The sequence below is a fragment of the Mobula hypostoma genome, chromosome 22 (genome assembly GCF_963921235.1).
Source record: "Mobula hypostoma chromosome 22, sMobHyp1.1, whole genome shotgun sequence".
NCBI lineage: Eukaryota > Metazoa > Chordata > Chondrichthyes > Myliobatiformes > Myliobatidae > Mobula > Mobula hypostoma.
In genome coordinates, this window is record NC_086118.1 from 5,066,946 (window position 1) to 5,080,881 (window position 13,936).

Sequence of the window (13,936 nt, forward strand, 5' to 3'; positions counted from 1 at the left end):
CAATCATTAATACCCTGGTTTTACAGTTACAACCATTTTATTGTTTGGAAACATTTTGCTCGGTTAGATCATACCAGGCCATATGATGCCACTTTGCATTTGTTCATTAATTCCATGACTGTTCCCCACCTCCTCCCATGCTCATCTAGCCTTTACTACACAGCCCAACTACCCTATAAGAGTAAGTTCTGCATTCTCATTGCTCTGGCCACAGAAGAGTTTAGGAATGTCATTGAATTATTTTTTGTGACAAACGTGTTAACAGCCATGTTTTAGAGTTGTTCATATCAAAACTTTAAGCCCTATATTTGGAGTATGCTACTTACACATCCAATAGCAGTGAGTTCATGTATCCCACAATATAACTTCATCAAGGTCACTGAGATGGATCATTGTTCTTGCACTTGTGTGAGCAGATGCTGTAAGTGAATTTGATGTTACACTGTGGGTTGTACAAGAGTTACTTTGCCTTTGCTATACAGAATAAAAGGAGTAGAGTAAATGTGGAAGCTTTTAAGTTAACCTGTACTTAGATGGCAGTAAATGGCTACAGGAGCAGGGGCTTCATGTTTAAGTAACATTCACCGTAGGTGGTTGGTCTTCCTAGTGCTCCAGAGCCACAGATACTGGATTATCAGACTCAACAGTACAAGCTCTTTCCCCTATTGGCGACCGCCTACGCCTTCCGCTTCGTGGGAAACTTCATGAAGGACATGTACCAACGCATCACTGAGGACATCAACGATGGAGACTACAGTCAGTTGCCTGAGGTATTGGGCTCTGATGGGGTGGGGAATGCTTGATGTGTGACTGCATTATCTTTTTTTGGGGGGGGGGAATCAATCTATATACGTTCTGTAGGAGTTAAGCACAAGTGCTCTTTGTTCTAGCGTTTTCCATGTATCCCTAACCTGTCTTACGTCAAACCTGCCTTAATTTGGAGTTGGTGGAAGCGGTGACAGACATCAAAAAGATTTGCCCCTTCTCCTTCCACCCTTGTTCTCCCGTACCAGAAGCATCATGGGGTAGGACACCAATTCAGCAAAGGCACCTAACAACATCACCATCTAATGTCTGAGACTTAAAAAATGAGACTGTCTGAGAAACAATGCCTTGCACCTGTCTCCTTGCCATGTTTTATTTCATTTCCTGATTTTAAAGTTGAGTTTATTGTCATGTGCACAAGTACAATGAAAAACTTGCTTGCAGCAGTGTCACAGGCACATTGCATAAGCAGTATTCACAAGATAAACATAAATTATGCACAATTAGTACAATAAAAAGGACAACTGGAACAAAACAAAGTTCATTTTAGTGCGAAGTTCTGAGTGGTCATGGTGTTGCTAAACTGTAGTGATTAGGGTCAATATGGTCAAACTAAAGGCAGTTTTCCAGGTGAAGTCTAACCACAGATCTGTATAGCTGTGATTTCAATGGCTCCCCTCAAAGGTCCATTTTTTTGATCTCCACACCCCGCCACCTTACATGCTGTGCTAACAGCTCTGGTCTGTTTCCAACTTCACTCCATGTCTGCTGGGTTGAAGACCTTCACCACCTGGGTGGCCAGTGCAAGAAATGAAGAATTTTGCTTGGCGTTCAGGGATCACAAACACTTATAGTCCTGATATTTCACCCACCTTCACGTACAAAGATGCACTCCAGCATCTCTCTAAGGAGTCTGAAAGCAGTTCCTAAAGCTACGATTTTCATTATCTGGAGGGACAAAGGCAGTGACTGCGTGATACAGCATCACTTCTAAGTCATTAACAGCTTTGATATGTTTATGTCACTATTCCTTTGCAACCTAACAGTGGTTGGCATCTTCACCACACTGCCTGCAGCTGTTCAAGTGGGTCTGCTCCTACATCCTCAATATCATAAAGTTGTGAGCAGAAATGCTGATCTTTTCACCAGTTCCTACATGTTAATATCTATGTCTTCATTGTGTCGGAACCTTAATCATCACAAACATTGCTGGTAAAAATCTACTGCAATGTGTGCAAAATATGTTAAATCTGCCAATTCGGTTTGAAAGATTGACCAAGTTTAACCAAGCCTGTTCACTTTAAGCAAGAGGAATTCTGCAGATGCTGGAAATCCGAGCAACACACACAAAATGCTGGAGGAACTCAGCATCTATGGAAAGGAAGGTTTAAACTTCAGGGATGTACAGTCCTGCTGAAGGGTTTTGGCCCGAAACGTTGACTGTACATTTTTCCAAGATCACTTTAACTGATCTGTAACACTGGTTCTAAATGCCTTAGTGCCTGAAGGTGATGTTTTCTTCAGATGGCTATAATGATCAGAAAGTTTCCTCTGTCTGCCCACTTGGTAGCTGATAAAATTCACCCATTTCTTTAGTAACACAGGAACCCTTCAATACTTATGATAAGCTTGTATTGCAGTAGATATTTTACTAATTAAGCGTTTAGTTCCCCTCAGAAGGTGATTACACTGGTTCATGGAAGGTGAATTGAAGGTCAGTTTAGGCAAAAGCATGACTTCAGATTAGAAGCAACACACATCAAAGTTGCTGGTGAACGCAGCAGGCCAGGCAGCATCTCTAGGAAGAGGTACAGTTGACATTTCAGGCCGAGACCCTTCGTCAGGACCTTTCCTGCTGCGTTCACCAGCAACTTCGATGCGTCTTGCTTGAATTTCCAGCATCTGCAGAATTCCTGGTGTTTACGACTTCAGATTAGAAATTCAGCACTTTTTTGGGTGCATTTTTCACCAGTTTTAATGATTTCCAGCCATCCAGAGCTGCAATTAGATGAACCTTTATATTCTGTCACTGGGGAAATGGAAGTGTAGATGATATAGCATATCCTCTAATGTTCTGGGTCCTATATCACCTCTATATTCTTGATACAGTGTCCCAGCTAAAGGTACTATTCCGAATGAGGTCTGATCCAAAGATATGTACAGCTGTGGTTTGTGGCTCCTAGATATCTGTTTGTTTGTTCTTCTCCCACCAATCTCCACCACCTTACCTGAAAACTCTAGTTTGTTTCCAGCTTCACTCCCTGTCTGCCGGACTGAAGGCCTTCACCTCCTGGGTGGCCACTGCAGGAATTGAGGAATGTCGCATGGCTTGCGGGGGTCACGGGTACTCGCGCTCCAGTGGTCTTCCTGACATCTATGTCACGTTCACACCCTCCTGCACTTACGAAGGAGAGAACACGGTGATGATGCTGCAGACTGCTAGGTAAGAAGGCAGCACGCAAAAGACAAAATCCTTCAGGTGCTGGACATTCTTAAATGCGAACAGAAAATTATAGAATTTCTCAGCAAGTCAGTCGGCATCTATGGAGGGAGAAACAATTAATGTTTCAGATTGGTGCCTTTTTATCAGAACTAGGTACATTTGGAAACAAGTGACTGCAGATGCTCTCACTTGTACTGTAGTGAAGTTTGGATTCTGGAGCAAAAAATAAACTGCTGGAAGAGGTTAAGCAGTATCTGTGGAGGCAAAGAGATAGTTCATGTTTTGGGTCATGACTGAGTCTTGATGCACAGTTTTTGCTGGATTGAGAGATGATATTGTCCAAAAGGTTCTTCAGAAGTCATGAATGAGGCACACAGCCATTTTATTTGATGCTCATAATAAATACATAATAGTATAACACAGTGAGTGGGTAACCTGCTCACTCTAACTAGAACCTGCCCCATGATATTTCTTTGTGATGAAAGCTAGTTCAAGCTGGACAAAAGGGAATTTATTTCATAAGAACAGCCTGTGAGACACAAGGGCAGCCTGTGATTTACACTGCCGTGACATCTCAGGCTCACAGTCAAAGACACTACAGATGTACAGAACCAGCTAGACTACAAATTGCTGGAACATCCATTCAACACTTAGACAAACATATAAGCAAGAATAAAGTTAAATTACAAGAAAAGTAACAATTTAGACCCTAATCTAACAGCTTCAATCCAAAATAATGACCAGCCTTTTGACTCCACAGATGCTGTACAGGAGGGTGAACTGTTGTGGTGTTAGTTCCCTGCTGCTCTGTAGCTGCAGACATATTGCTGTATTGGCATTTATTTCACGCTCTTCTGATCTGAGGCAAACTCGATTCCTTGAAATCTAATTCCTTGTTAATTTTTCTAATTGTTAGCAGGGATGTTCTTTTTGCAGAGAACATAGTCACAGACTCAGAATTATGGAGCATGAAAACAGGTCCTTTGACCCAACTCGTCAATGATGGCCAATGTGTCTCCTTAAACTGGAGTCATAGAGAAATATAGCACAGGTATTCGCTCTATCTTTGGGCCAATGAGTCCACCCTGACCATGTGGCCCACCCAGTTAGTCCCAGTTTTTGGCATTCAACTAATATTACTTTTAAGCCCCACCCCTCAGTGTGTCATCAAAGTACTTCTTAAGTGATACTATTGTCCCTGCCTTAACTACTTCCTTTGGCATGTACTCATCACCCTCTGCATGAAACAAGTTGCACCTCAGGTCCCTTTTAAATCTTTCCCCCTCTCCCTAAGTCTATGCCCCCTGGTTTTGGTCTCCCCTACCCAGGGGGAAAGACTGTTACTGTCCACTTTACCTATGCTTCTGCACATCCATAAAGACACCCCTTATCTTCCTATGTTCCAAGGACTAAAGACCTACCTGAGCCAGTTCAGATACCTCAGGGCCTTTACTCCTGGCAACATCCTTGTAAATCTTCTCTGCACTCTTTTCAGTTTAACCATTTCAGTTTCTGAAAGCAGCTTGACCAAAACTGTGTACAGTACTCAAAGCGCAACCGTACTAATGACTTATACGACTACAACAGTGTCCAAATTCCTAGACTCAGTGCCCTGTCTTATGAAGACCAGAATGCGAATCACTTTTCTTCACCACCTTATCTGTGACACCCCTTTCAAAGAACTATGCGCAGGTCCCTCTGTTCTATTACACTCTCTAGTACCCTACCATTCATAATGTAAGATTGCAAAATGCATCACCTCACACTTGTCTATATTGAAATCCATTTGCCACTTCTCAGCCCACTTCCCTAACTAATTGAAGGTGTCTGTAATCTGTGATAACCTTCCTTCTGTCAGCCTATCAACAACCCCACCTAATTCTGTCACCTGTAAACTTGCTGATCAACCTTGTGCATTTACGTCCAAATCATTTATATAGCTATGAATAACAAGGATCCCAACGCCAACTCCTGCAGCACACCACTTGTCACCAACCTTCGATCACTACCCTTTGCTTCCCACCTCTGAGCCAATTTTGGATGCACCTAACTAGCTCTGCCTGGATTCCAAGGGGACCTAACCTTCCAGACTAGCCTATCTTGTGGGACATTATTGAAGGCCTTGCTAAAGTACAAGTGGACAATGTCCACTGCCCTATCCTCCGTTTACTTTTTTGGCTATATCTTCAAAGGAACTCAAAGATGCATCAACGGTGACTTCCCATGCACAAAATCCTGCTGATTCCTCCTGATCAGACTGTCCAGTGAAATGCTGTTAGATCCTTCTATAGATGTACCATGAAGAACATTCTGACAGGCTGCATCACTGTATTGCATGGGTGGGGGGGCTACTGCACAGGACTGAAAGAAGCTGCAGAAGGTTGTAAATCCAGTCAGTTCCAATTTGGGTACTAGCCTGCAAAGTACCCAGGACATCTTTAGAGAGCGGTGTCTCAGAAAGGCAGTGTCCATTATTAAGGACCTCCAGCACCCAGGGCATGCCCTTTTCTCACGTTACCATCAGGTAGGAGGTACAGAAGCCTGAAGGCACACACTCAGCGATTCAGGAACAGCTTCTTCCCCTCTGCCACCCGATTCCTAAAGGGACATTGATCCCATAACACTACCGCACTACCTCCCATTTCCTTCCATTTGACCCTTATCCCTCTAAACTTTTCCTGTCCATGTTCTTTAAATGGTGAAGTTGTATCCACTTCTATCTTTTAAAGTAGAAATGAATAGGTTCTTGATTAGTAAGGGTGTCAAAAGCTGAGGAGAGGAAAAGCTGAAGAATAGGATTAAGAGAGAAAATAAATCAGCCACGATGAAAAGGTAGAGCTGACCTGTTGGCTGAATGGCCCAATTCTGCTCCTATGTCTTACCATCCTCTGGCAGTAAGTATTTACAAACATAGAAAATAGGTGCAGGAGTAGGCCATTCGGCCCTTTGAGCCTGCACCGCCATTCAGTATGATCATGGCTGATCATCTAACTCAGAACCCTGTACCTGCCTTCCCTCCATACCCCCGATCCCTTTAGCCACAAGGGCCATATCTAACTCCCTCTTAAATATAGCCAATGAACTGGCCTCAATTGTTTCCTGTGGCAGAGAAATCCATAGATTCACCACTCTCTGTGTGAAGAAGTTTTTCCTAATCTCGATCCTAAAAGGCTTCCCCTTTATCCTCAAACTGTGACCCCTCGTTCTGGACTTCCCCAACATCGGAAACAATCTTCCTGCATCTAGCCTGTCCAATCCCTTTAGGATTTTATACGTTTCAATAAGATCCCCCCTCAGTCTTCTAAATTCCAACGAGTATAAGCCTAGTCGATCTAATCTTTCATCATATGAAAGTCCTGCCATCCCAGGAATCAATCTGGTGAACCTTCTTTGTACTCCCTCTATGGCAAGAATGTCTTTCCTCAGATTAGAGGACCAAAACTGCACACAATACTGCAGGTGTGGTCTCACCAAGGCCTTGTACAACTGCAGTAGTACCTCCCTGCTCCTGTACTCGAATCCTCTTGCTATGAATGCCAGCATACCATTCGCCTTTTTCACCGCCTGCTGTACCTGCATGCCCACTTTCAATGACAGTTGTATAATAACACCCAGGTCTCGTTGCACCTCCCCTTTTCCTAATCGGCCACCATTCAGATAATAATCTGTTTTCCTGTTTTTGCCACCAAAGTGGATAACCTCACATTTATCCGCATTAAATTGCATCTGCCATGAATTTTCCCACTCACCTAACCTATCCAAGTCACCCTGCATCCTCTTAGCATCCTCCTCACAGCTAACACTGCCACCCAGCTTCGTGTCATCCGCAAGCTTGGAGATGCTCATTAATATATATTGTAAACAACTGGGGTCCCAGAACTGAGCCTTGTGGTACCCCACTAGTCACTACCTGCCATTCTGAAAAGGTCCCATTTATTCACACTCTTTGCTTCCTGTCTGCCAACCAATTCTCTATCCACATCAATACCTTACCCCCAATACCGTGTGCTTTAAGTTTGTACACTAATCTCCTGTGTGAGACCTTGTCAAAAGCCTTTTGAAAATCCAAATATACCACATCCACTGGTTCTCCCCTATCCACTCTACTAGTTACATCCTCAAAAAATTCTATGAGATTCGTCAGACCTGATTTTCCTTTCACAAATCCATGCTGACTTTGTCCGATGAGTTCACCGCTTTCCAAATGTGCTGTTATCACATCTTTGATAACTGACTCTTGCATTTTCCCCACCACCGACATTAGGCTAACCGGTCTATAATTCCCCGGTTTCTCTCTCCCTCCTTTTTTAAAAAGTGGGGTTACATTAGCCACCCTCCAATCCTCAGGAACTAGTCCAGAATCTAACGAGTTTTGAAAAATTATCACTAATGCATCCACTATTTCTTGGGCTACTTCCTTAAGCACTTTGGGATGCAGACCATCTGGCCCTGGGGATTTATCTGCCTTTAATCCCTTCAATTTACCTAACACCACTTCCCTACTAACATGTATTTCCCTCAGTTCCTCCATCTCACTGGACCCTCTGTCCCCTACTATTTACACTGATTCAACAGGGTGGACGTATTCCTGTCATTTTGTTATGAAGCCCTCACTCACTGTTCACTCCCCTTAACCATGTGCACCTTTGGAGGTTTGTGTTGCTTCTATAAGGGATCACCTGTTTTCTTCATTGTTACAGATACCTGTTTAAAAGTTATTCCCAGGCTAAGTCTGGACAGAGGCTGTCGGGCACTGTGTCGTACCTGAGTGACATGCACAGCCACATCCAGCCCCAGCAAGTGGCAAGCCGGCCCCCAGTGATCGACATCGATGACGTCAGTAGGCTAGTGGAAACCTACAAACTGCGAGCAGCCAGGTGAGTGGCTGGTCCGGTCCAGTCCTGTTTCGGCTGGTCCAGGAGCATTGTTCCTTCTGAATTCGTCGTCTTTTTTAAATACCTAGAATACCTGTGTAGGACAATCACCTGTCACTGATACTGCAGTGCTCCAGTAAATGTTTTAGAAAATTAAAAAAAGATGTAACAGAACACATTGATGAAGCTAGAGTAGTAGATGTAGTGTATATGGATTTCAGTAAGACATTTGGTAAGGTTCCCCATGCAAGGCTCCTTCAGAAAGTAAGGAGGCATGGGATCTAAGGAGACCTTGGTTTGTGGATCCAGAATGGGGTTGCCCACAGATGGCCAAAGGGTAGTTGTGGATGGTTCGTATTCTGCCTGGAGGTCGGTGACCAGTGGTGTTCTGCAGTGATCTGTTCTGCGACCCCTCCTCTCTGTGATTTTTGTAAATGACCTGGACGACGAAGTAGAAGGGTAGGTTAGTAAGTTTGCTGATGACACGAAGGTTAGGGGTGTTGTGGATAGTCTGGAGGGTTGTCAGAGGTTACAGCAGGACATCGATAAAATGCAGAACTGGGCCGAGAAGTGGCAGACGGACTTCAGCCCAAATAAGTGTGAAGTGGTTCATTTTGGTAGGTCCAATTTGAAGACAGAATGTAACATAAATGGTAAGACTCGTTACAGTGTGGAGAATCTGAGAGATCTTGGAGTGCATGTCAATAGGACACTCAAAGCTACTGCACAGGTGGACTGTGTTGTTAAGAAGGTGTATGGTGTGTTGGCATTCATCAACCATGAGATTGAGTTCAAGAGCTGTGAGGTAATGTTACAGCTGTATAAGACCTTGGTCAGACCCCACTTGGAGTACTATGTTCAATTCTGGTCACCTCACTACAGCAAGGATATGGATACCATAGAGAGAGTGCAGAGGAGATTTACAAGGATGTCGTGTGAATTGGAGGGCGTACCTCATGAGAATAAGTTGAGTGTACTTGGCCTTTTCTCCTTGCATTGACGGAGGGTGAGAGATGTATAAGATGATGAGGGGCATTGATCATGGGATAGCCAGAGGCCTTTTCCCAGGGCTGAAATTGCTAACACAAGGGGGCATAGCTTTTAAGGTGCTTGAAAATCGGTACCGAGATGTCAGGCTTAAGTTTTTCACACAGAGAGTGGTGGGTGCGTGGAATGCACTGCCAGCAGCAGTGATGGAAGCGGATACAATAGGGTCATTTAAGAGTCTCTTAGATAGGTACATGGAGCTTAGAAAAATAGAGAGCAGAAAAAGCATTTGATAGATTGGAATGGATTTTTCATTTAAAGTATTAGAAAAATATGGGTTAGGAACATCTTTTATAAACTGGATTAAAACTTTAAATACTAACCCTAATACTAAAGTAGTGACAAATAGTCAAATTTCAACACCATTCCAGTTAAAAAGGTCAATTAGACAAGGTTGTCCATTATCACCTGCTTTATTTGTACTGGCGATAGAGCCATTAGCAGAACTAATTAGAATTGATCCAGATATTAAGGGTTTTTAGAGTTTATCAGGAGGAATATAAAATTAATCTGTTTGCTGATGATTTGATTTACTTTACAAACCCACAGCATTCGTTACGTAAATTATCTTCGAGATTGGATGAATATGGGAAAGTATCAGGGTATAAAATAAATTAGGATGAAAGTGAAATTTTACCTCTTACTAAAGGAGACTATAGCCAATATCGATTAGCAACCTAATTTAGATGGCCAGTAAATGGTATAAAGTATTTAGGTATAAGACTTGATAATGATGTAAAGAATTTATATAAATTTAATTATTTACCACTATTGAAAAAAATTCAAGAAGATCTTGACAAATGGATGATACTACCAATAACATTAGTGGGTAGAGTCAATGTTGTAAAAATGAATATATTTCGTAGATTACAGTATTTGTTTCAAACATTACCAATACAATTGCCACAGAAATTTTTTCAAGAGTTAAATAAATGTGTGAGAAAATTTCTTTGAAAAGGTAAGATGTCAAGAATATCATTGGAAAAATTGACATGGAAATTTGAGTTAGGAGGGTTACAACTTCCAAACTTTAAGAATTATTATAAAGCAAATCAACTTAGATTTACTGCATCTTTCTTTGGTGAACGAAAACCGGCAAGGATTAGAATAGAATTAGATAAGATAGGAGAAAATACACCCGAAGATTTTATATATAAATGGGAATCTAAATGGCTACGGGGAAAGAAAGAATCTCCTATATTAAAACATTTGATTGATCTATGGAATAAGATAAATGTTGATAATGAAATAAAGAAATCTTCATTAGCAAGGAGACCTTTGTTCCAAAACAGACTTTCCTTTTACAATGGATTATCAACTTTTATAGAACGTTGGGAGCTCAAAGTTCAGGGATATTCAATATTCAGGAGGGATAGACATGAAGGAAGGGGAGGTGGGGTGGCGTTGCTGGTTAAAGAAGAGATTAACGCAATAGAAAGGAAGGACATAAGCTGGGAAGATGTGGAATCGATATGGGTAGAGCTGCGTAACACTAAGGGGCAGAAGACGCTGGTGGGAGTTGTGTACAGGCCACCTAACAGTAGTAGTGAGGTCGGAGATGGTATTAAACAGGAAATTAGAAATGTGTGCAATAAAGGAACAGCAGTTATAATGGGTGACTTCAATCTACATGTAGATTGGGTGAACCAAATTGGTAAAGGTGCTGAGGAAGAGGATTTCTTGGAATGTATGCGGGATGGTTTTTTGAACCAACATGTCGAGGAACCAACTAGAGAGCAGGCTATTCTGGACTGGGTTTTGAGCAATGAGGAAGGGTTAATTAGCGATCTTGTCGTGAGAGGCCCCTTGGGTAAGAGTGACCATAATATGGTGGAATTCTTCATTAAGATGGAGAGTGACATAGTTCAGAAACAAAGGTTCTGAACTTAAAGAGGGGTAACTTTGAAGGTATGAGACGTGAATTAGCTAAGATAGACTGGCAAATGACACTTAAAGGATTGACGGTGGATATGCAATGGCAAGCATTTAAAGGTTGCATGGATGAACTACAACAATTGTTCATCCCAGTTTGGCAAAAGAATAAATCAAGGAAGGTAGTGCACCCGTGGCTGACAAGAGAAATTAGGGATAGTATCAATTCCAAAGAAGAAGCATACAAATTAGCCAGAGAAAGTGGCTCACCTGAGGACTGGGAGAAATTCAGAGTTCAGCAGAGGAGGACAAAGGGCTTAATTAGGAAGGGGAAAAAAGATTATGAGAGAAAACTGGCAGGGAACATAAAAACGGACTGTAAAAGCTTTTATAGATATGTGAAAAGGAAAAGACTGGTAAAGACAAATGTAGGTCCCCTGCAGACAGAAACAGGTGAATTGATTATGGGGAGCAAGGACATGGCAGACCAATTGAATAATTACTTTGGTTCTGTCTTCACTAAGGAGGACATAAATAATCTTCCAGAAATAGTAGGGGACAGAGGGTCCAGTGAGATGGAGGAACTGAGCGAAATACATGTTAGTAGGGAAGTGGTGTTAGGTAAATTGAAGGGATTGAAGGCAGATAAATCCCCAGGGCCAGATGGTCTGCATCCTAGAGTGCTTAAGGAAGTAGCCCAAGAAATAGTGGATGCATTAGTGATAATTTTTCAAAACTCGTTAGATTCTGGACTAGTTCCTGAGGATTGGAGGGTGGCTAATGTAACTCCACTTTTTAAAAAAGGAGGGAGAGAGAAACCGGGGAATTATAGACCGGTTAGCCTAACGTCGGTGGTGGGGAAACTGCTGGAGTCAGTTATCAAGGATGTGATAACAGCACATTTGGAAAGCGGTGAAATGATCGGACAAAGTCAGCATGGATTTGTGAAAGGAAAATCATGTCTGACGAATCTCATAGAATTTTTTGAGGATGTAACTAGTAGAGTGGATAGGGGGAACCAGTGGATGTGGTATATTTGGATTTTCAAAAGGCTTTTGACAAGGTCCCACACAGGAGATTAGTGTGCAAACTTAAAGCACACGGTATTGGGGGTAAGGTATTGGTGTGGGTGGAGAATTGGTTAGCAGACAGGAAGCAAAGAGTGGGAATAAACAGGACCTTTTCAGAATGGCAGGCGGTGACTAGTGGGGTACCGCAAGGCTCAGTGCTGGGACCCCAGTTGTTTACAATACATATTAATGACTTGGATGAGGGAATTAAATGCAGCATCTCCAAGTTTGCGGATGACACGAAGCTGGGTGGCAGTGTTAGCTGTGAGGAGGATGCGGGGTGACTTGGATAGGTTGGGTGAGTGGGCAAATTCATGGCAAATGCAATTTAATGTGGATAAATGTGAAGTTATCCACTTTGGTGGCAAAAATAGGAAAACAGATTATTATCTGAATGGTGGCCGATTAGGAAAAGGGGAGGTACAACGAGACCTGGGTGTCATTATACACCAGTCATTGAAAGTGGGCATGCAGGTACAGCAGGCGGTGAAAAAGGCGAATGGTATGCTGGCATTTATAGCAAGAGGATTCGAGTGCAGGAGCAGGGAGGTACTACTGCAGTTGTACAAGGCCTTGGTGAGACCACACCTGGAGTATTGTGTGCAGTTTTGGTCCCCTAATCAGAGGAAAGACATCCTTGCCTTAGAGGGAGTACAAAGAAGGTTCACCAGATTGATTCCTGGGATGGCAGGACTTTCATATGAAGAAAGACTGGATGAACTGGGCTTGTACTCGTTGGAATTTAGAAGAGTGAGGGGGGATCTGATTGAAATGTATAAGATCCTAAAGGGATTGGACAGGCTAGATGCAGGAAGATTGTTCCCGATGTTGGGGAAGTCCAGAACGAGGGGCCACAGTTTGAGGATAGAGGGGAAGCCTTTTAGGACCGAGATTAGGAAAAACTTCTTCACACAGAGAGTGGTGAATCTGTGGAATTCTCTGCCACAGGAAACAGTTGAGGCCAGTTCATTGGCTATATTTAAGAGGGAGTTAGATATGGCCCTTGTGGCTACGGGGATCAGGGGGTATGGAGAGAAGGCTGGGGCGGGGTTCTGAGTTGGATGATCAGCCATGATCATAATAAATGGCGGTGCAGGCTCGAAGGGCTGAATGGCCTACTCCTGCACCTATTTTCTATGTTTCTATAACTGGTACCAAAAAGGGATTAGATCTATAGGAGACTGTTATGAACGAGGTATATTGATGTCATTTGAACAACTAAAGAATAAATATAAAATATCAAATAACACTTTCTTTTGTTACCTTCAATTAAGGGCTTATTTAAAAGGCAAACTGGATCAAACAATGTTTTTGCCAAAACCCAATGAAATTGAAATTTTAATTCAAAAAGGAAAAATTAAAAAATTTATTTCTTGTATGTATAATTTGATTCAAAAACACACAATTAAACAAGGAATCCACAAGTCAAAACAAAAATGGGAAATGTATCTGAATATTAATATTGATGAAACAAATTGGTCAAGACTGTGTCTTGACAGTATGACAAATTGAATAAATGTTCGACTTAGATTAGTACAATAATACTTTTACACCAATTATCTATTACACTGCAAAAAATAAATAGATTAAATTCAAACTTATCTGATCAATGCTTTCGGTGTAATCAAGAAATTGGTACTTTCTTACATTCTACTTGGTCTTGTTCTAAAATTCAACCTTTTTGGATAAATTTAAGAGTCTTATTGGAACTCAACTTCCACATAACCCTGTATTATTTCTATTAGGTGATATTGAAGGGATAAAACTGAAACTTAAACTGAATAAATATCAGAAAGAATTCATTAAAAATTGCATTGGCAGTAGCCAAGAAGGCTATAGCAGTCACTTGGGAATCAGATTTGTAT

The 13,936-nt window shown here is 42.0% G+C and overlaps 1 protein-coding gene across 1 annotated transcript in view; it reads left to right on the forward strand.

Moving 5' to 3' along the window:
• acox1 (acyl-CoA oxidase 1, palmitoyl) overlaps positions 1–13,936 on the forward strand; it is a 71,828-nt gene that overhangs the window by 34,979 nt on the left and 22,913 nt on the right. Inside the window, exons 8-10 of the mRNA XM_063030926.1 lie at positions 608–770; positions 3,018–3,208; positions 7,909–8,085. Of these exons, the coding sequence (XP_062886996.1) occupies positions 608–770; positions 3,018–3,208; positions 7,909–8,085 (531 nt within the window). The remainder of the gene's footprint in view (positions 1–607; positions 771–3,017; positions 3,209–7,908; positions 8,086–13,936) is intronic.